Raw genomic sequence first — 24,050 nt, forward strand, 5'->3', positions numbered from 1 at the left:
TGCTCATGGAGATTTGAAAAGGGAGAGATTCCCTTGGTGCCATCCTCCCTCCTCCAGGCACAGCCAAGCCAGTTTGAAAAGGTTGCTGTGGTTGTCCCCTGCCCACAGGAGGATAGGCTTCACGAAGCCAGTGCCAGTTTGGTCTGGTAACTAAAAGACTGCCTCTGTTCCCCACCGAGAAGGCAGTGCCACTGTCAGATACTGGAGCACCAGCTTAAGTGGCATTACAGACAAATTTTGGCTGGTGGCAGGAGAGATGGCTGAAAGCCAGCTGACAGAGAAGAGCAGTATCAATCTCTCTGCTGGGGGAATCCTCTGAAAATGCTACTGAAGCAAACAGCAACCGCTAGCGGCACAGAGGCAAACAAGACATGAGTGATCCTGTTCTTGTGGAGAAGAGAAAAAAGGCAAACGGCTGAACTGAAGTAATCAACATGAACTTGAACCATGGCACAGGGCAAACATGTGGCATGCCGTATGGAAACTCAGAACAAAACAGAAAGCTTGGAACAAAATGAAATTAAAAATCTGCTTTTATTTCAAATTACTCCACTAAACATCTAACTGAAAATCATGTTGAAGTTGATATGACTTTGTGACATGTTGTTCCTTGAAGGCTGCCATTTTCCATCAAAAAAAAAGGTATGAAAAATGTTTCAATCTGGTTACCTTCTTTCCAGCAAGGCTAGAAAACATGAAGTTGTGCACTAAAAAATAACATCACACCGTTAGTCAGCAAGAAATAGCTGTTCAGCCAGCATCTATCATAATGTTTTCAATAATCCATAGATACCAAATGCCTGGAAAAGAAGGACGGCAATCACTCCAAGCACATATTTTGAACTTTCAATGCATTTGATAAATTAATTTTTTTAAAGACAGGCCCTGCGCAGCCTCACTTTGTTTACTGTTTCTAGATATAGTCTACCCCGAAAAGGTTGATCAAATATCCATCTCCAAAACAGATGACCCTGGAGCATTAGGGCATTCTGTATTCTGAGGGATCAGCTGTTGAACAGCTTCACACTAAAACATCCCTGTAAAACTAGCTAAGTCATCAAATCTAGGTTTTATTAGATGACTGCACTAAAACAAAAAAAAAATCTTTCTGTATAATTACTAATAAGTATCTGAACGAAATCAGGCCAAGAAGAATCAAGAGGAGTTAAAATGAATAATCTAGAGCATCTCTCCTATGAGGAAAGACTAGGAGATCTGGGAGTGTTTACCTAGGAGAAGAGTAGGCTCAAGGAGGACTTCATCAGTGTACATAAATACTTGAAGAGAGGATGAAAAGAGGAGAGAGTCAGGCTCTTCTTAGTGGTGCTCTGTCAAAGGACTAGAAGCAATGGGCACACTTCGAAACACATAAGGAAAACACCTTTTTAAAAAAACTTTGAGGATAGGCAAACACAGGAGGACAGGTTGTGGAGTTTCTACCCTCGGAGATACTTAAAAGCCATCTCAACATTGTTCTGGGCAACCCGCTCTTGGTGGCCGCGCTTGAGCAGGGCAGATGGATGAGATGACCACCACTGGTCTGTGTCAACCATCCCAATTCATATTAATTAGAGCAATATTGGACAATATTTGTCAATAATATACCTATTTGTCCTATAATACACCTAAAGGCATAATGAGACTAGAGGGCTCACTCGACCAAGGTCAGCTACCAGGCCAAAAGATAGCCCAAAATGCTTACACGTAAAACTCAAACACACCTGCAACACTTAAGTATAAAACCATATACATAAACTTTCAAACTCTGCCTCTCACATTCATTAAGTTCAGAGAACTAATTTGCATTGGCAAACGCTATAGCTGTATCAATGAATGACCAGAGTGGGAGCTGAAAGAACCATCATCAGAGCAAAAGGCAGAGCACAGTCTATTTTAGTTCTTGCTCTCTGTCCTCTAAGGAACATCACAAACACAGAAACACCTTCTAGGTTATATAATCTATTTGCCTGCCAGTGCTCTTCCCTACAATAATTTTTAACACCTGCTTTGGCCAAGTTAAGACCAATGTGTTGTGTCTAAATAAAAGGCGTTTATTATGACCCCTCTCTGTATTGTGCAGTACTCAGTGGATGCTGCCACTGTACTGTTTAACAGGGAAAGTGCCAAATTGTTCAGACAACACACCAAGCCAAAACTGGTGAGTCAGCAACATAACAGGGTCTCTCTGAGTGCTGGGCCCCAGTACAAATACTCCTAGCTCCTTGCTATATCATTGTCCTCTCCCCTGCTCAAAGCGCAGCTGATCAGTCCTGGCATCTCACAGGTTTGAGAAGTTCAACCACTGCACCACGGGGTAGCCATGTGCAAGAAACAGGCCAAGCTGTGAAAGCGTGGGAGGTAGCTATCTGAGCCTCCTACTTAAATAAAGCTTTACATCTGCCCTGATCTCTCCAGGGATCTTGCTGATCACTACTCTTTCACCCTGCAGAGGATTTCAAAAAACAAGTCCAACCATGGTCACCTGAAAGTGTTCACGAAAAAACCAAAAAAAAAGTAATCCTAAAGGTAGAGGCTGAAAAGCAAGTGACCATAATGAAAAACAAGTGGATAAAATGCCAAAAAGCTGATACAATCATCCTCTATCCACGTACCCAGTTACGTAGGATGAGTTGCCCCGAAAACAAGCTGCAGGGCTCCCATTTCTCACCAAACACATTTGGGTGAAATATTTGTGAGGTCATCTTCTACTGAGCAATAGTTTCCTTGCAAGGTTTTCTACACAAAACCTAAATAGCGCAAAAGCAGAGTTCACCTTTTTAAACGTTTTTCTATTGTATCTGTTTCTCATTTATAGAGGCACTCAAAAGCTTTCAGCCATGTTTCTCATAGAAGGAGCCAAGGAAATCAGCCACACAAACTGTCCAAGACTAGGAAACACAGACAACTCCATAGCTATCTAAAACTAATAAGAAACAAAATAATCCCTTACTTATAACTTGATGAGAAGTTGAAAAGACCACTAAAACAGTTATATTAAAATAATAAGGCAGCACTAAAAAAATTAAGGCATGATAAGACTGTTCACGTAACCCTAGCTCTTTCACCATGAGAATGCACGCTGTAAACAACTTTTTTTCCCAGACACTTGTTGTTTTCTGCATATTTAAACAGATGTGGGTGCTTAGCAACTGTAAAACAAAGTCATTTACTTAAATAACTGAATACAGATTAAGGTACTTCATATATAAACTTTTGAAATACTGTGACTGTTTTATAATATTATTCAACATACAGAGACAGAATCCTCATCTATGCATTTTAAAAATAAGTCACCTTTGCATTTAAGCAAAGAAAGAGGGATCAGTGTTTGCTATGCAAGTATCTATATGAATGTACATGTGTGCATGTACATACTCTGTATGCATGTTACCTACATATGTAGTAGGCCAGGACAGAAAAGGCCTAAGAAAAGACATTAACACATTTAAAACATCCATTGGTGTGAGAATAAACACAGTTATACAATGTAAAGGTCTGTAACATTCATTATCAAAACTTGTTATGAATAAGGAAAAGTATTTTGTTAGAAATGCCCATATATGAAATTAGAGACAAACAGGAAAATCAGGAAAGTTCTAACAGTTCAGAACCATTGTGTAGTGTGAAGCCAGTGCACTGCAGTATTTCACTAATGTTTCCAAACACAGAGAATATACTTTATCTAAAGTAATTCAAAATACTGTCTTCATAAAACTGGATGAATTAGTCAACAGCAAATACAAAATGAAGTTTTTGAAGAGGAATGCTACATTTTGTTACACTACACTACACTAGCCTTGCTGGAAAAAAAAAAAAAGTTTGACTTTTTTTTTTAAGCACACAAACTTTTCTTTCAAACTCTTACCTATTTGTTTTCTGTACTGGTCAACAGGAGTCCTCGATGTAGAGGCATCTTTTCTACCCATTGTTTTCAATCCAAAAGTCACTGTCAGTATCAGAAAAAAAAAAACAAAAACCCAAAACAACAACATTATTCTTAAATAAATTACTAACGAAATCAATTCCTAATAACATCAGAAAAATGGTAACAAGCAACATTTGCATGATTATACACAAAGACATAAGCCTTCCCAGAGTACAATGAGACACTGGAGTTAATCATCACTATTCTGAAGACTATTAGATACATTCTAAACATACCTTTTTCTCCATTGCATGGGTTATTAACATTAGAGAATGCCTGTTAGTTTGAATAAAAATAAGAAAAAATAAAGGATTTAAACTGATTGCACTGTAATTCAGCATTTGGTACCACTGAATTACATTCCAATATAATTTATTTCTTTAGTAAACCAGGGAATGAATGTAGTATTGTGAGCTGCATCCATTATTGGCAAATACATTTACACCACACACAGGAGCTGGAGGCAGGACTAGGCATGTGTGCATCCACAGGTGTAATTGCTTGGGAACCCACCTGCAGACACAGCACTCCAGCCACCTTGAGAAAACAGAGGAGCAGACATCTAAAACACAGCAACCCCATGCTCTCCTACCTTCTTCCTGCCATGGGCTCTAGATACCTGTCAATGAAAAGGAAGTGGAGAACAAAAACTGAGAGCTGGGGCTGTGTGCATTTTACACCTCTCAGCCATGGTATTGACAGTTTAAATCACCTTAAATGCATTTAACAACCATCCTGACTCTTAAATGGGCTTCTCACGTCACACAGTACAAGCAAGTGACACTAGGATTGCACAGCAAGCTGCACTGCCAGCCATACAAAGATGTTCTTTCTGTTATATTGGTGCTTCCAATCCATTCATGTAACTGAACAAGCATCATCTGAATAGTGCTCAAGCAAATTCCTGATGCATCTTTTAACATGAAAAACCTTATGGTTTCATTTCATCCCCTCACAGGGCTGCCACTCAAGTGGCAGATTCTACAAACATGCTCATTTCACCTCTTTTTCCCTAGTTAAGAAATAACTGGCTCTTACAGTCATTCTTATTGTTCAAAACACTGGGATTGAACCACTTTGGCTGGGCTGAAGACATTACTCACTACAGTGATGATAAGCCTCACCATCTGACTGCCTCTATGACCCAAGAGTCCCAACATCAACACCCACATTCAATAGAGGAGTGACGTTTTCCAGAAGTGTCAGATCTACTTTTCAAGCACAGAAGAAACTCAGCAGCCAACCCCTGCCTTTTCCCAACTGGCCCTGGCAAGCACTGTGCCAAGGGCAAACCTTGGCTGAATCATCCTGGGTAGCCACAAACCATGTGCAGATTGTGCACATATGGCTGTGGAGTATCTGCAAGAGCTGTACTTTTCTGTTAGGCATAACCAGCTGTGCTACAGCAAGAAGAGCTTCCCTGGTTGCTGCCAAGGCACGCTTTCTGGGAAGTGCAGCCCTTGGAAGGCACTGAGATGCCAAATCACGACCCAAAAACATGCCACAGCACTGCTGAACTGGCTACTGCCAGCATCCCAAACTTAAAGCATTCCCCATTATTTTCTCCATAGCTTCGAACACGATATAAAATACAGCTGCAGGAATGACCCCCACCAGTTATTTGTGCATTTTTAAACCACAAAGTTTATTATTCTATATGTATCTATTTTACAGGAATTATTGACATTTAATATCAAGTGACAAATCCAAGCTCCCTTATTTCATGTGTGGGACACACAGCATCAAGTGAGCTTGGATGCTCCAAAGTCAGCAACATTTTTTGAATGTACTCAGGAACAATAGCAAGGTATAGAAGAGTGCCACTAATTTTTAATCTGAACTGAAAATTCAATTAAAGTGTTCTAATGTTTCCATACATGACTTGGGTGAATTCAGAGAATACTCCCTGTTTTATGTAAAACACTGTAATCCACTTGGTTGCATTTCTTTTCCCGTCTATTCTGCTTCACAGAAATTCTCGAGACTGGGTTATATTTCTCACATAACATTCACATCATAATAATTAGAGTGGAAAAATAAAAGTACCGTTTGAACTTTCAGCTAATTGAGGAGGTAACAGATACATTTTCACACGGCAAAACTAGCGCTTGGCTTTTCTATGCCACTGTTAAAGAGACTGTTTTGACTTGCATTTTGCAATTTCCATAGTCTACTAATGGTTTATAACAAAACATCAGCTGTGAAAGATGTTTCCAGTTTTAGTAATGCCAATAAAACACAAGAAGAAAGCACAGGCAAAAATTATTTCCTGACCTAATATGAGTCACAGATACTCACATTTGCCCACATGGCTCAGTGTCACCGACTCTCGCATCTAGGACCTTGACTGCTCTTTGTTCTTCAAAGGGATGCAATAATCATCATTCCTTTCCACTGCTTTGATGGTTAGATAGCAAATGCCTGAGAAACCCATGGAGACATTGGCACACAGAGCCCAGTGTCTAATAAGACAGATATTTGCATAGAAGATCAGCCACAATTTAGAATGCTTTGTGATAGATGTGGAAAGGGAATAACAGATCTATATTAGCATGTACGAAACTGAGATTGTTTTCACAATTTAATTCCTTGGGGACTATGGCTCATCACCTTCTCTTGTAAAGAATCTCACACTCCCCAAGGAAGCAACTTGCCATGAGCCAGACTTAAACTAAAATATGGATTAATAAGATGTAATATTTATTATTTATGAACCTTGCTGTAGGAGTGATTTTCAATGCAACTTTCTGACCATTTCTCAATAATGAAAAAGCCTGAAAGATTAGTGAGTCACAAAACTAATTCTCCCCATCTAAAACAGCAGTGGTTATCATACAATAATTGGTTATCTCTACTGTAAAAAAATTGCACTCAGGTCTTTGACCATTTTGACATCAGCAAATGGAGGATCTGGCTTCTCCTATATTTCTCTCCCAAACCAAAGGGACAGGCAGCACACTGTGCTGCATGAATCCCAAGCAACCTTCAAGTCCCTGGAGTTTTACTGACCACATAACCACCTAAAAAACCATGTGAAGAAGCTCGTCACTGCTCCTTTTATTGGCTACTGAAAATACTTCAGAAGTAATTTTGGGTAACATGAAAGCAATGGCGGCCAACCTCAACTTTCAAGCTTTTATAAAAGACAATTTTAAGAAAACAAAGTGAGGCCCCAGTTAATGATTTTTTGTCTATTTTTACTTCAGAGATACTACAAGATTAAAAGACATCTTTGTTTTTGTGGTATACTTCACTGTTTTTTCACCCCTTTTGGCTTCCCCTCTAGTAATTCACCTTTGAAAATTACACACTCAGGAAAAGCACACGATTTTATTCTTCTCTTCTTTTACTCCTAAGCAGTGGCTGATAACAATTAAAACACATAATAAATTGCCTATTATCACCTCTAACAATCAATAGCATTTTGTGAGATTAAAACCAGTCCTGAATGTCTGTTCAAGGTCTGGCTATACTATAAATCCCAATTCTCTGTTCTTGATGTATACATAGCATTTTCTACACCAATTAAAACAAATGAAGCAATTAATTTAATGAAATAGAAACTTACTATAAATGACTTTAGCAATACTAATAAAATAAGAATACTATATGTATACAGATATTGCATTTTGTACATTATAAGTGCAATACAAATGATTAATGAGTGAAATGTCTTAAAATGTAAACCAGTGAACACTCAAAAGACATGCATATATGCATGTGTATAAACTTTCTTAGCAGTGATATTTGATAGTATATCTGCACTCTTCCAAGAGTCGATTGCCTAAATATTAACAGGGGGCACATTAAAAAAAATCATGAAACTACTGCTTTTATAGCTGAAAGCACAGTTAAGTCAGCTGAGAGAAAAGCAAGTAAAACTTCAGGATAGAAAAGAACCACTATGGAATATAAAGCTACTCGACCAAGTCTTCAGCATCTGTATATATATGCAGGAGTTCCACATCTTTAATAGCAAATAGATATCTACCTTAAAAATAACTCCTTTTTTGTTTGCTTTGCTGGATGTAATGCAGGTTGATCATCTGAACTCATAAACCATGTAGTTTTTAATATGATTCAAAGATTCCATGAAAACTTGCTGATATCATTGAAGGAACTGGTCTTCTCCCAGTTAACTCCATAGCTGACTATTTAATAACTAATGGATGTTAAAATATTTACAATTACAAGAGAGCAAAAATAGCCTTTATCCACCTCAGGTAAAATTCAAGGAGCACATCAGATCCTCTGCAAACATCAAGTTATTCCAAAGAACTACACTTAAAGCGGGAAGCCATCTGCATGTAGGTATTTTGGAAATCATTGCTGCTGGTTATTTTAATTGGCCTTTTTTGTTGTACTGTTGAAGTACAGTAACTAAGGTCTGTCTACATAGCAGTGGAAGAAGCCTGCAGCCAAAATTGCCAAAATAATGTAGATGAATTATTCAACCATACTGTAGCCAAGAGAAAGAATTCAAAAACCATTACTACTACTGATACTTAAAAACTTTTACAAACAAAAAAAACTGAGAACAAAATACATCAATGTTCTTTTGGTAAGTCTTACAGTAGTTTTCCATTCCTCTGGAAAACCTCTCTCAAAGGATGAGACTATTATTTGAAAGGAAAGAGTACGCTGCCTATGGTGCTTCTTGCAGACTCTATCTCTGCTTTACTTGGGGGTTTATTTATTTTTCTTTTAATAAAAGGAATGCAATATTTCTTAATTTAATCTTGAAAGCAGCAGAGGTGATTTAAATTTAATTAAGTTTAGGAAAATTAATCAAAAGCACAAGATCCACAACTCCAGTCAGAACAGATATTAAAATAATTCCAACTTTCTACACAAGGACAACAAACACTGTAACACATCCCAAGATTCAAACCATACTGGAAGTCCAACTTTTACTCAGACATATTTCAGGCTGTTTCATAGCTTCATGTAAGCACTAGGAACAAAACACACCTTGTGACTTCCAGAAACTGCCCTCTGCACTCTAGGACAAGGAGCTGCTCTGTTGTTGGTTAGCCACACAGTACCCACAAAACTCATGAAATTAGCTCTGTATTTATTTAACGTAAGTAATAAACAGGTAGTAGTTCACAGGAATTTCCAGCATATTCTCATGAATGTTTCAAAATCCTAAGGCAATAAATGTTTCAGGAACTAAATTTCAGGAACATACATGAGACACACAGGCTACACAGAAGGCGATCTCCACTCCCTCTGCCATGGGTGAAGAAACAAATCTAATGGTAAGGAATCCAAATCACCCCTGGCAATCTTACTTTCTTGTTAAGAAACTCCTAAACCTCCTCAAAATGCCTAAAAATTGGTGGGATTACTTACGCCCACGTATTTTCATTTTCTCCTTTAGTGAAATCTACATACTTCTGCTAAATATAAAATGTTTTTAAACATCTAAAGAGCTGAAAAGATTATCATTAAATATACTCACAGCTATGAAAACAGTGCAAATTTCAAGGGTTGCAAAACCTGAATAAGATTTTTTAAAGGACTTTGTATTTATGTAAAATTGCTTTCTTAAGTAAAAATAGGCTATTAAAAATGTTAAAAGGTTCCTTCCATTCCCGATAGAGTACAGTTTGTCTCTGTTTCTGCAGGAAGAATGAAAACCTAGTAGGCCAAAACTCACTTATAAAAACACTACATACTCAGAAGAGATCTGTTTAGTAATTGGTGTTATACTTGTTATAAAAAAGTATGACATTTTGCAGAATATTCCTAGCTGTAGTGATTCTATGCACCTTGCATTTAATGTTCATTATTAGGATGTTATGTCTTCAGAACAAGACTCCCTACTCACTTCAGAGATGAGCAGAGCTATAGCACGTGTGAAACATATATTCAATTTAATATGAAGACAGATCTTCATCTGAACAAATTTAAAATTCAAAATGTTCAAAGAGGAATTTTTTGCCCCATTTTTATGAATCTTTGATGGCACTGATGCATCAAGAAAATATCCTTGCAATAGTTCATGAAGGAAAAAAGCATACATGTGGTTAATTTCTGCCTTGCCAGACAGTTCAAAGTGTAGTACTTTCCAGAAGAAAGAGTAATCTCTGCTAAAGGGGAAACGACACAAAAAATGACACCATATGCAATATTTCAGAGTAACGTTCTTCAAAATAATAATCTGTCTAAACATTTTTAGGGTGAAGTGGGAAGGACATGGGACCATGGTAGAAACCCAAGCTAAAAAGACTATAAAGAGAACAGACATCCAGACCACCGCAATGCCCAGAGGCAATTCCATCAAGGATGGATACTCTTCTCATGGGGACACCTGCAGTTGCTGTACAGACACCTCTGTGGCATGAGGAGCAGCAGTGAGGACATCACCACATAAAACAGAGAGAAGCACGTGCTCTCTGCCTCAAGAGTTAAAAGTTCATTGAGTCAAGAGCAACAAGAAGAAACAATTATTTGCTCTATCTTTTGACAGAGTGTCAGCAGTGAACACTTCTGCAGTTCACTTAAATCCAGGCAATTTTACTCCCTCTTTGATCCCCACTAAACTCCCCTTCAGCACTCATTTCCTTTGATGAAGTAGGGAATAACTTAAATAACAGGTATAAAGCTAAAGGTCACAAACCTTAAATTTCAAAATCAGCTAAGTCTGCCTAAGCACTTCACTTCTAATATGTTATGAAGTTTGCATTCGTGAATTTAATAGAGTCCCGTGTGGTTTTACTGAAGTCTTACTCTAAAACCTCAGAGGCTCTGTTTTGCCCCCCTAGGTGTTACAACACGGGAAAGAGTGATTTCTTTCCCTTCTTTAAATGAGAAATTAAGCCCTCTATTCTCCCGTCTTTAGTTCTGGGAACTAACAAAAATTCTGTTTTTCCTAAATGTTACTTCTTTCCTGGCATTGCCACAAGCCATAGCTTGCTACTGTAAGCCTGAATGCTTTAATTATATACATTTGTTAATTTCTCATTTGTAAATTTTTAAGTTTAGGCTAATTTTTGATGGAAATGAAATTCTGATTTCTTCCTCAAGTGAGAAGAAATACTTAGGGATTATCCTTCCCTTTAGTTTATCCATCTTAAACTACAGTTCTCAACCATCCAGAGGACAGTGTTTCACAAATTTCAATATTGCAAAATGGGATAATGACCTTCAGTGAGAATAAATCTTGTAACTTCTAAAGTTGTGCACCCACACACAAAAACTGGAACAGGTAGTAATTTCATATTGATCATACTTTTGTTTCTACGGTGCCTGTCTTTTTACTTGCCTTATCTTAGACTACCAAAATTACAAGATTTCTGAGTGAATTATTTAAAAACTGAAATGGTTTTTTTGAAGTGATATATCAAAACAAGACAGTTTGAAACTGCTGGAAATTCTTCTTTCTTCTCTGTCTCACACTGTTTATTAAAAAAACCCCTTTTTAAAGTATGCAAGGCTAGGTCTCAGATTAATTTTTCTCCATTAATTCTAACATTGACATACATTTTCCTTTAATTTGTCTATCATTCAAGCAGAAACCCAACTCTCAGCAAATAAAATTAACAGAAAACCAGAAGAGAAAACAGCCACAAATAAGCCACATAGGCACAAAGCTGGGAGACAAACAAATGTGCCCTTCTGTAACATATTTCACTGTAGCGTAATACAGTGTCCCATCACATGACTTCAAGTCATAGAAACTGCTAAAACTGGTCATCATGTTTACGGCCTAATGACTGCTTCACTTCTTACCCTGAGCAAGCTTGCAAAAGTTGAAAGCACACTACAAATGACAGCAGCAAATAATACTTCAGTCCATGTAAACTTAATTGTAACATTTCAGCAAAACTTAATTATTACTTCCATTACTAAACCTGGTGTTCAAAAGGACTTACAGGGTAATCTTTCTATCCAGCATTCAGAACAAATGCACATTTTTTCCTCTCTTTTAAGATACCGCAGCTCAGTAAGTATTAAATAGGCTGATCTATAAATGAAGAAAAATAGTTTTATGCTTTTTTTTTTGTTTCACATGCTCTATTAGGCATTCTGGAAAGCAACTCAGCTAAAAACCAACCATCTATTCTAGTCACCAGGCAAAATTAACATGAAGTATAAAGAGTCTTGCTGACCAATCACTGCCTCTCACAGCAGGCATTTGGGCAGACCTAACAGCCATCTCCCACATCTCCCCTTCTTTGTTTATTCCATGAAAACACAAACCGTATCCCAAAACTGAGGTTATTTTGGAAATCTGAAAAAATAATAAAGCAACAACCCTTTAAAAACACCAACATCAACAATATCAATTCGCACACACCGTGATGAAACTCATTTCACATGGTGACCTGTGGTGAACCTCTGCCCCCTGTTCATAATCTGTCATTAGGCCCCGACACCCCCTTCTTTTGTTTTCAAGCTGGGCTATTATCAGTTTTACCTTTAAAATACCAGAAGATCCAAAGTGGGAATTCCCTCGGAAGAACCTAGTTCTTGGAGAATTCAGAAAGGTCATCAAGGCAACAGCACTCCAACTCAAGGGAAGGGCTGGCCATACCACCGTGGCAGTGAAAACGTTAAAAGAAAATACTCCCCAGACTGAGCTGTCTGTCAAGGACCAAAGACGTGTCTAAGGCCCTGCCATAATTGGTCCCCTGTTGTGCACCTCTTCCACAACATACCGTACAAGATCTTATTGCTAGTTCATAGGATTTTAACCTTCAGGAGTGCAACTATGTATTGGTCACCTAGTAGGATCCATCCTGCTAGAGGGGAACAATACATAAGCTGTTGTTGGCATGGAGGTGTTATCATGGGCTGTTACGACCTCATCTCATGCTTTGGCCCTGTGTGAGGTGATGTTGAAACTGGCCACTCCTGAGGACAAGATATAAGGTGTGGTCCTTGCGTGGAGGGGACGGACACCATGATGCACACTGTTTTGATCCAGGGGACACCCTGTGGGTGCTCTGCCTTCCTACCCCTCCAGCTCAGAAGCCATGCTCCATCTCCTTCTCCTGCTTGACAGCTTCTTCAAAATCCAGGGGTCAGTATGAATTTATCGCTAACACAACTAATAAAATTAATTCGCTTTGCAATTCTGAGTGTGTCGTGAGTTTTTTGTGCATGGCATCCTCACAGACCCACAACAAGCTGTGAGGTCTCCTGTCAGAGTTCAGTCTTTTGAAACAAGTCAACCTTCTTCATGTCATCAAACTTTACAGAGCCTACAGTCAAGATAGCCCACTGTATTTAATTGTGGAATACGCCAAATATGGTTCCTTGTGCAGTTTCCTCAGGGAAAGTTGAAAAGTAGGCCCGAGCTACATGGGCAGTGATTCCAGTTATTTGGATAACCCCAATGAGAGAGCCTTAACAATGGGAGACCTGATATCATTTGCATGGCAGATATGCCAAGGGATGCAGTACCTTGCAGAGATGAAGCTTGTGCATCGGGATTTAGCAGCCAGGAATGTGTTGATAGCAGAAGGGCACAAAATGAAGATTTCTGATTTTGGCCTCTAGCATGATGTATATGGCGAAGATTCATACGTAAAGAGGAGCAAGGGTCGAATCCCTGTGAAATGGATGGCCATAGAGTCCCTATTTGACCATATTTATACAACACAAAGTGATGTATGGTCATTTGGAGTTCTGCTATGGAATCACTACCTCTCACAGCAGGCGTTTGGGTGGACCTAACAGCCATCTCCCACAAGTCCATAATTGGGTGAAAAGTTTAATGTGGCTTAAATAACATCAGCTCAGTAGTTTCCAAAGTAGTTCAAAACAATAGGCCAAGCACACTCTCCGCAGATCTTATCTAAATTGCTCAAGACTTGGCTCTCCTGAAAACTACCTAGAGATCCCATTAAAGTGAATGATTTTTAAGATAAAGAATAAAGTAATAGCTTACATGATACCATCTCTTTGGGAGCTTTATGTTGTATTTGGGCAAAAAGAGGAATATAAGATCACTGATATCTATCTACAATCTGAACCTTTAACAAAGTTTGAATTAAAGGAATGGATCAAAATCAGACTAAAACCTTTATATGCATCAAATGAAAAAGCAGGCTTTGATAACCATCAGAAAATCTGGTAAATTGTTTCCTTGCCCCATTTTAAGGCAGAGAAAAGTGCAGAGAGCAGCTGGGAAGAAAGGCAGCAAAATGAAAAATCATAAACCAGCAGAAAAGTATCAGTTGAAATAGCAGAATGTTATGTGAACACATCTGAAGGTTTTGGATGCAACCATTTGTGCAAATGTCTGTTTGGGCTCTTTTCATGGCTCTTCCCACTAATGGGAACGGGGTGGGAGCAGACTGCATCCCCATCTATTTCCTCTGCTCCTGAATAGCGTGTAGGTGTCATAAGGAAAAGATTTTGCTTCAGGGTTCATTGTCCGGACGAATGCCAAAAGAAAGGATGACACTAACCAAGAAAAATACATTAAAAAAAAGCATTCCCTTGGATGCTTTGAGTCATTCAGTACAAGTGAAATTTTATTTACTATAAAAATACTATTGAAATACAAAATTTAACACATTTTGATGGGTGGCTGCTTTAGGAGACAGAGAAGTTTTATTAGGAGAAGGTAGATGCACTGCCTGAAATCTAGCCTTGTAGATTACATACACCAACAAAAAACCTTCAACACCATACAGTAAAATGAGCTCAGATTGGTTTTCTCAAAAACACACCAACATCATAAGAAACTGCAGGTCTGTTCTCTTCCTGCTACAATTGCCCAGTCTGGCCACTACTGTACCAAGAGCTGTACAGCTCTTAACTAAGCTTAAAAGATTAAGGAGAGCTGGGTCAACCCTGAAAATTACTTTAGCAAATTGCTTCCACTTTTACCTTTAAAAGACTTTATTCCATGCACTCAGCTTTACAGCTGTCCCAGAATTGGTCAGGTGCAAGGGACCACAGTGGGTCATCTGGTCCAACCTCCCTGCTCAAGCAGGGTCTTCCTAGAACACATGGCACAGGACTGCATCCAGATGCAGATCTTCTACTGTTTCCACATTGACCTATATATTTATTTTAATGAGGTAAGTAAAAATGTGTAACAGGATAGTACAGGGGAAACACCTTTACAGCTCTTCACTATTTCCAGCAATGACAGTGCTTAAGTCTGAAAGCTCAAAACCAGAAGAGAGGCAAGTATGGTCAGAGAGTCACTGCCCTGAGCTTTTTGCTACACACATTATTCCCTCCCCTTCAAGGTCCCCTCAAGGTACAGTACATATTCTAGAGTGTCCTTCTATGGTCAGGACACAGAACTGAACCAAGCCTATACAATATACATTACTTGTGTGCAATAAATGACAGAATACAAGTGCTTTGAATTCCTTACTCTGCATATATGGCTATGTTTTAGTACAGCACCCACATGTACATCATAATTTCCACGGGACTATATAAACATGCGTGAAGACAAACAGGCACTCTTCTCATGCAGAACTGGAAGAATTCACTCAGAAGCATTGCTTTGTAAATTATTTCAGATGTATTTTAATGAAGCCATAAAAGATATTAGCAAGTGTACTGGGAACTTTACCTTTAAATTATCATGATCTGTTACTCTAACAGAGTTTATTAACATTATTTAACCCCACTGGTGTACTTAAAATGAAAATAGTTTCAAGTTCCTTTCAATAGGTTTTGTCTCATAATATTTTTTCCAGAATACCCTTCCTATTTAGCCTGTTGGTCTCTGGCTTTGTATACATAGAAGGATACCAAAATAACCCAGGCTTTCAAATTCTATAATCTTTCACAATAAAAAAGTAAGCAGCAATCTAAGAATGCTTTATTAACCTTTTCACTCCAAATTACAGAAAGATTCATTCATAAATTAAATACCATGTCAAAAAATTCCAAGGAAAGCAACATCCACCCTTGCTTTGACCATTTTATGATTTCAGTACACTATTAGCTGCTGCAATTCTTAGCTGTTCTATTAAAATAATACTCAAATTTGTAAAAAAAAATATATTCTAGAAAGCTTTCTATGCTGCATATATATACAACAAAATAGAAACAATGGCTTCATGTCCTCTGCAAAGAGAAGAAATGACAAATTCACACAGAGTCAGCATAGCCTTGCCTGGGACACTCAACAGTATGTATGCAGGAGGGCCTCTGAAGCAACCAGATGGGAGGGAGAGCTAACAGAGGTTGCTGAGGTAAGGCAAATGTGTGGTCAGAATCACCACGGCAAGCTTGAACCCAATCTCAAACCCACCTAAAAAGAGCAGTTCTACTAACAGAACCAAATCTGTATCTTTCAGGACCTTTATGCTTTCAAACTTTTCAGGACACGTTTTCCATAGAAATAAAACTAGATGCAACATTCCAGCACCAGTCTTTTTATTTAAACCACACTCCTACCTCTCTTCTCCTAGGCAGCATCCACCCTTCTTGCCACTTCCCCGCGCTTTTGTCTTAAACACCTTCCTCACAAACCTCCAAGTCTTCCCCCAGCCACAGCTTTAAAACAAGATAAAAATTTTCCATTCTGCACACACATCCGGCATTCCTTGTTCCTCGACACATGCACACAAACTGCATTCTAACAGACTCATGTCATCATGATCTCAGCCATGCTTTGAACTTCTTGTCTTCACCAATCCAGCAATCACTTAACTATTCATCATTTGCCACTACTGCTTTACGTTTACACACAGACAATTGACCAAAGTGGCAAAGTCATACCTGATGCAAATGCTGCAGGAAGTCCCCACAAGCTCTCAACCATTGACAGTGGCCTCCAGCCACTCAGATTACTCACTTCTGAGTACTGGCAGCTCACCAACTCTTTATCAATTTTATTGTTACTGTACAGTCCTAATTTTAAAATTAATCTTAGTTGAGTAACAGTAAATCAAAGATCTAACCAAATTTAAATGTTAGCTATATAAACAGTGTGCTTTCAGTTTGACAGCCAAGACGCAAAAACAAGTAATATACTACTTCAGGTTAACCATTTCCTTTTGGCAAGAGCCTAATACAAAACTGGTCTAGCAGTAAAGTAAGTGATGCAATCTTAACTGGAGGCAGTGTAATCAGCTCCACATACAATGAGAGCAACACACTGCCTACTGTACAATTTCGATGGCATACATATGCGTGAAAGAAAGACATAGGCTTTTTAATGTAAGCTTTTAGGCATGATCACTTTTACAAGTAGACAAAACCATGGGGTCAGAGTTTAAGTAGAGAGCGTCATATGGTAAAGCCAAGTAAGGAAATGTCCTCCACACTGACTTGGTACAGTGGCAAATTGAAAATATAGGTAATTAAAAAAAGCAAGTTTTAAACATATTCAACTTAAAACTACAGGGGAGTCTCATCGACAAGCTCAGGGTGTCTCAGAGGATTTAAGGTGTTGCTGACCCAGGTGCTTAATCTCCTGCCAGGGCTTAGCAGGCTGTAGAAAGGGACAACAAAAGGGGATATGTTCTGCACTCAGGACCCAATTCCCAGCCTCTGCATCAGCACAAGGCACCCTAAAAGAAGCGTGAGTTCAGATGAGGGAAGTGAATTGAGGTGCAGGTACTGCCTTCTGTACAGACTGCAATCTGCGGGGGGAGACGCAACCAGCTGGCAGCATCTTAAACCACAGCATTTAAGGCTTCCAGAGTACATCTGTCAGAGCCATTTGTGAATAAATTTCAGCGTAAGAGTTTGTAGAATTGAGAACTTCATATGTAAAGATTACAATGAAAACACAATAGATAAAAGCACAAAAAGCTACAAAGGCTGATTGATAATGTAAATGTGAGAGGGAATTATCATGGGTAAACTTAACCTTTTCTTCATTTATACCACACAGCACAGCCAGAGAGAAAACAATTGAGACTTCGGAATCTACTACATTTTCAACCCAATCTGTTTCCCCAATATAAAAAACAGCTCATGACATAAAAGGTTATTATTTTGTTCCACTATTTATTTCAGTAGATATACATGAGGTTTAATTTAGGTTTCTGGCTAGAGGCAACCAACTACAGACAATGCAACGCCATATTTATTTCTTTGTCTTACCTAAGACTAAAAACAACAGCATTAATAGTTGACAAACTTGGGTAGAAAATGGTGTCTTCAGCTTGCCCTCTGGATTTCACCTTCCCACTACTACTCCCAGCACTAACCTGCCAGCGTTTGCTCTTTTCCCCTCTCACACTTGTGCTTGTTGTGCTAAGTGACTCTTCCACCGTAAGTTTCTGCTTTCAGAACAGTCTTTCCCCATTTATTCACCTTACCAGCTCAACATCTAGTCCTGGATTTCTACTGCACCCTTCGTCTCCTATCTCCCATCCCTCTTTACAAACATTACTGGGTTTACATTGACTAATTCATCAGCCTTTCTTCTCAATTCTGCCTCATTTTTGATTGTAAAACATACTGAGTGAAGGATAACGACAAGAACAATCACTGCACATGAACAAACAATATTTTGATGATGTATGAATGATCATATTTAAAACTAAAAAAAATCTCAGGACACAACAACCTATATTGGGCAAAGCTCCACTGTATCATCGCAGCTTGTGTTTAGAGAGGCAGAATCAAACTTAAAAAATCACTAATGCTGATTTTTAGCCCTGCAGCTAAAAAATGCAAAACATGAGAAACAAAGGAATTAGCACTGTCTGTGTCAGGAATGCCTCAACTATTTTCTCAGTCCACTGAATCACAGGGGTATCTATGTGCAGCTAGTGATATAAAAGCACCTGGGATTCCATGACATTTTCCCATGACCTTCAAACATAATTCTAAAGAATAAAAATGTATCAGGAATCCTAAGATGTTGCAGATAATTCTGGAATATTAAAGCAGCAACAATGCAAGTTCTACTTGGAAACATGCAGGCAAGAACTTTTTACTCTTCTGTAGCCATACCAGTGACCATCTATGTTTGTCATTACATGAAACAAGAGCACCTTCCTCCACAGCAAACAGAGTTTTTCTGGAACTCTCTTCCCTTCTTTTTTTCAAAAAGAAAAGGAATTGTTACCTGTTTGTGTGTCAAAAAATACTTCAAGAATAAATGTGATTATTAAAGAGCTGTAAGATACACCATGTTTCTTCATACCCTCTACCAACTACGCCACAAGGTTTACATTGTACATAATACTGCAATGATATATGGGATCATTAGGTTTGGTAACTAAAAGCAGTTTCACTGAGCCTGTGATTGATAAACTATGGGAGTATTAAAACATTAAAAATGTTAATCTTCGTAATAATCTCCCAAAAAGTTTTTATATTAATTTAAACCATGGATCATTTTAAAATTTAATCATTGCAGACTTCACTTGGAATGAGGATAGCCATTCACTGAAAAGCACTTCATTTTTTATTTTGAAAAATTATCAACTAGTATTTATTCCATAAATCTCTTCACATTTTTTACTCAAGCAAAAGTAAACCTGCAAGCAAATGAAAAAAATCCACAAGAGCAGAAAAATTTAAGGCAAAGTTTGTATCAGAAAACATTGACTTTTACACTCCTGTTTCCCAGGAGTAGCTGCGTTACAACAGTAGTATTGTATGAGAGTCAGAGGATTAAGGGAGACTTCTACTGCAAATGGAAATCACTGGCTTCTTTGTCTACACCTTACAACCTTGCATTCTCTTTACATATCTCGTAACACGTAAATATAATAATTCACTTACTCTTCCTAAGAAGAGACTAACTTGGCTTCCCGTGATGATAATAAAATGATTTAGGTTAACAGGCAACCCAATTTTGTAACATTAGCCCACTCCTATCCTCTCCTATAATTCACAGCTAGCCTTGCCTACTGAAAAATCTAGATTAATACGGAACATCCCCAAAAAAACCAAAAAAACAAAAAGAACCCCAAAACTTCCTAATTCTGGTAAAAATCTCACAGAAACTCTAAAATTCTAACTGCAATTAACTGTAACTAATCTTGATGGTATTGATTAATTTTGGAAGTTATTTAGAAGTATCTAACCAAAACTAATTCATGATCTCAAGAAACCAATTTCAAAGAAAAATGCAAGCATGGTATCTTCACTGCACTACAAAAAAATAACCCAAAGAAAACCCTTGTCTTGTTTTCTATGTAGCGTCTACTAAAACTGGATGTTTCTTGGAGCTACTGCCATAAGGTACACTGAGCTTCAGTTGGCCTTTTGACTGGACTGCAGGGATTTGGCTGAAATATTTGAATTAAGTAGATCCTAAAGATACCCTGGGCAGCACCACATGTTAATATATTAGCTTACATGACTAGACTTCATTCTGTATTTTCAACCAATAGTAATCTAGAAGATTTTCAAACTGACACACAAACTAGCTTCCTTATGTGAAGAGGCTGCAGAATGTAACAGCACGAGCTATGAAATCACAGAACTGGCAGAAGTGAATGTGGCATCTTTCAACAAATATAAACTTACTCTGCATAGTTCAAATGAATGGATAAAAAAACAGAGACAACCAAACAAAAAGCAGTAACAAAGGTACTACCTTTACTCCCCATTTTATGAAGAAAGTGTGTATCTCCTTGCATATTACCTTTCGCTAATGTTCTTAAGGAAAGATGTACAAAAAATTGTGGTAGTTCAATGTGAAGCAGTAATTCAGCACTGGAACTCAGTTGCTTGTATCTGAAATGGAAGACACAGTCCTGGTTGTATGACTTAATAGAAACACATATATGTCTTTGTATATAACTCCATGCAAGACTTAAAGGCAATTATGTAAGGAATTTTACCGCTGTTAACAGGCATCTCTGCTTTAGTAATCTGACTTGAAATGATCTTTCAAAACTTAGATGTCTGAAGAGCTCCCATATATGCATTGAAAAAGTAACTGAGTACTGTCTACATTGTTTTTGCAGTTACAAAATACTATTTTAAGCATGGTAACAAGTGAGTTGTAGAACATTGTTGTAATCTCCTCTTGACTACATAAAATCAAATTCACAGGGTTGTTGATACCGAAAAGGGCCTCTTGAGGTCACCTACTTATGCTCATCTGCTCTTACTCAACCAGGTTTAGCTGGAAGAGTATACATAAGTTATAGAATTACAAAGTAGAAAATAAATTACAGAAGATATTTACATGCTGAAAAAATTACAAAAAAGTGAGCAACACCCTTTTTCCAGCAAAAAAGAAAAAAGTGACATTTGTATTGGTCTGATTAATTTATTTCAAAATCAACACTTTGTCTTCTCTGTGCTCACATTTACAGTACTGACCTGAAGTAGACTTATGTCTTAACTTCCATGAAGACAGAAGTCTTAAGAGAGTAAATTGTATTAATTAATGATTAAAGACAATCATGCCAAAAAACAATCAGCCAGATTTTTCTTTAAGCTATTTTCTGAACAACGAAGTTTGTCTCCAGCCCCTTTTGTACCAAAAAGTGATTCGGCCAAGGATGACATGCCAAACAGCAGCATTTAAGAAACGGTTCCATTTTCCCTACATATTTCACTGTATTTCCAGCATTTTGTGGATCTCTTCAACATCACTTTATATAGCTTTCCATAGAAGCCATGTATCAGTAGCAAAAGCTAGATCAAAACCCAATGTTGCAGGTACCCTTCCATTCTGATTAGCTCTTTAGGAATGAGCCTGGGCCCCAAAAGGAAAAAATTCAAAACCTGTGACATGTAATTGAATTACTAAGTGTGAAGGTGTGTGCTGTATATATAGCACAGTTACACCATAAGTTCTTTCAAAGGGGCTTTCTGGCACTACTGTGATCTGTCCTTACAACTTTGTGGGCTGATGGAAGGTGGAGCAGCTTGCGAGCCACATGAACAGAGTGGCAGAGAATCCCCTGCCAACACTTCACATTTAGAAGTTTTGCAGCTCACATATTCTCACTTATTTCTGTCCAGGATTTTCTGAGCAGTGGTATGACCAGGGCTCTCTGCAGCAAACACAAAGGAGTCCAATGTACCCGGAACACATCACGCCTGGAAAGCAAACATAGCCAGCTCAACAACTCCGGGTTGGATCAGATTTACTGCACACCCGCAGCCGGCCAAACACATCCAGCAGCACCACACGGCCGGGTCTCACTGTGTGGGGGGTCAGCACGCACAGAGCAGCGGATTGTCCAGCTCCAGACACCCTAACACCCCACACCAGACGGGGTTTCACACTCACACCCAACCACACCGCACTCGCCAGCAGCATGTGAGCAGCCGTGCTCACAAAGGAAAATCGAGAGATATCCCCGCATGAAGGCATCGCAGGCTTCGGCCGGTTCGGCCCCGCTGGCGTGCCTGGGCCAGGCCTCGAACACGGCCCCGCCGAGACCTTGGTGAGGGGTTTTCTATCCCTCCAATTTGGCAGTCTAGCGAGGGTCGTACTTCTACGGGCACGGAGAAGGGCTGGCTTCGCGGCAGTCGCGGGCTCTCGGTGCGACGAGCCGTGGGCCAAGCCCGAGCCGGACCACGGGACAGCAGCTTTTCCCGCCCACGCCCAAAATGGCGGCAGCACCGCCGACCCCCTCCCGCCGCAGCCCCCCAGCCCGCGCTCCGGGGGCGGGGCCGCCCCGATTGACAGCGCGCTCCGGCCAATGGCGGGGACGAGCGCTTCCCGCCGGCCAATGGCAGGGCGAGCCCGCAGCGGGCCGGCCGCGCGCTCCCGGCCGAGTCCTGGCTGCCCGCGGGCCAATGGCGGCGCCGCGCCGCGCCGCGCGAAGGGTTGGGGCAGCGCCGCTCGCCCCGCCGGCCGCGGCCTCTCGCCCACCCCGGGACGCGGCGCCGTACCTTGGTCCAGCGGCACAGCTCCGCCTCCTCCCTGCTCTCTCCGCGGGGCGACTTCCTGTGCCAGCGGGGCTCCCGCCAGCTCCTGCCCGAGCGGTCCCCGCCTCCCGGTCCCGCCTGCGCCGCCCCGGCCTCGCGGCACTGGCGGTAACGGGGAGGCTCCTGGCGGCTTGTGGCCCTCGGGTGTCTCGCAGGGTTTTCCAGGGAAGATGGTTTGGGCGTGGCTGAAAGCTCAGCTGCGGAGTGTTTAAGGGTCCCCCCCTCACATCCTCCTCTCACTTTTTGCCACTGTGTTTCCTGCCTGGGTCAGAAATGTTGCTTCAGACTTGCAGAGGAAAAAGCAATTAGCCGCCTACACATCGTAGAATCACAGAATGGTTTGGGTTGGAAGGGACCGCAAACTTCATCTACTTGCAGCACCCCATCATCCTCATCACAAGCCCATTTCGGTGGGAACTTACATTCAAAGTCCTAAAAACAAAATACGTGGCAAATTATGAGCTCTAACAGGTAATTTTTTGGCTACTTAGAGATGATGCTGGGCCTTCTGAAACAGATCATTCCTTTACTTCTGTGCAAGACGCAAGCCACTGACTCTAAGAACTGCTTACTGATTAGTATTTTAAGTGCATGCCTTGGCTCTCGCAAAATGGCACTTGATAACCAAGTGTAACACTCCCCTGTGAGGAAAGATACACAAAGAAAGAAATATTTCCATTTGTTTACCTCTGCACCTTTGGAAGTGAAAGCCATACCCATCTGAACTTTGCCATCTTTCTAGATGACATGCATATCGAGTAGAGAACAAGCCTACAGAAAAGTTGATTAATCAGAATTTGTGTTTAGCATTCATACCAAAGCACAGTTTTCTGCAGTCATTTCTAGAGCAAGCTTAATAGATGCTTCAAATGATACAGCTTTCTCAGCTGGATAGCCTGTCCTGATTCCAAATGATGAGACAAAGTACTTTTTTTGTACCCTTTTATTTTGCCAAGAAACCTCACACTAAGGGTATTTAGCTGCTTTGAACATGGCAGGCTGCTGGACGGAAAACCTTGTGTTTTCTTACCAAGTAATCTTGTGCACCTCTGGGACTGGAGTTGCCACAACCACTGTGGGCACCTCCTCTGATTTTTCTAACTTCTGTGTTCAGAATTTTCAATAATAATTTTGTTTCATTCATACTTCTAATGGTAGGGCAGGAGCCATGTGCATGTGAAATACTTTAATACTTCATTTTGATCCCTTGATTGTTTTAATATGATTCAGTTAAACACAAGTCATGATTATGCTCATGGATATTTGAATATAGTATTATATAAAAAACAGCAATCACATTCAAATAGACATTACAAGTAGTTTTTGAATGTGG

At 39.6% G+C, this 24,050-nt stretch overlaps 1 protein-coding gene and 1 pseudogene across 12 annotated transcripts in view; one reads left to right on the forward strand and one right to left on the reverse strand.

Annotated features, from left to right (window-relative positions):
- Positions 1–22,874, reverse strand: part of TRIQK (triple QxxK/R motif containing) — a 61,103-nt gene extending 38,229 nt beyond the window's left edge. The window contains exons 1-5 of one of the 12 annotated variants that reach the window (XM_085053189.1): positions 22,682–22,703; positions 21,585–21,880; positions 20,469–20,560; positions 4,439–4,544; positions 3,866–3,946 (exon numbers count right to left, since the gene is read on the reverse strand). In XM_085053189.1, the coding sequence (XP_084909315.1) occupies positions 3,866–3,946; positions 4,439–4,487 (130 nt within the window). In that variant the 5' untranslated portion in view covers positions 4,488–4,544; positions 20,469–20,560; positions 21,585–21,880; positions 22,682–22,703. The other 11 variants (XM_085053190.1, XM_085053187.1, XM_085053188.1 and 8 more) reach the window with 11 other exon arrangements.
- Positions 11,643–13,612, forward strand: LOC146442226 (proto-oncogene tyrosine-protein kinase receptor Ret pseudogene; annotated as a pseudogene).
- Positions 22,875–24,050: the final 1,176 nt, after the last annotated feature.

The sequence above is a fragment of the Lichenostomus cassidix genome, chromosome 2 (assembly GCF_008360975.1).
Source record: "Lichenostomus cassidix isolate B80296 chromosome 2, HeHo_3.0, whole genome shotgun sequence".
NCBI lineage: Eukaryota > Metazoa > Chordata > Aves > Passeriformes > Meliphagidae > Lichenostomus > Lichenostomus cassidix.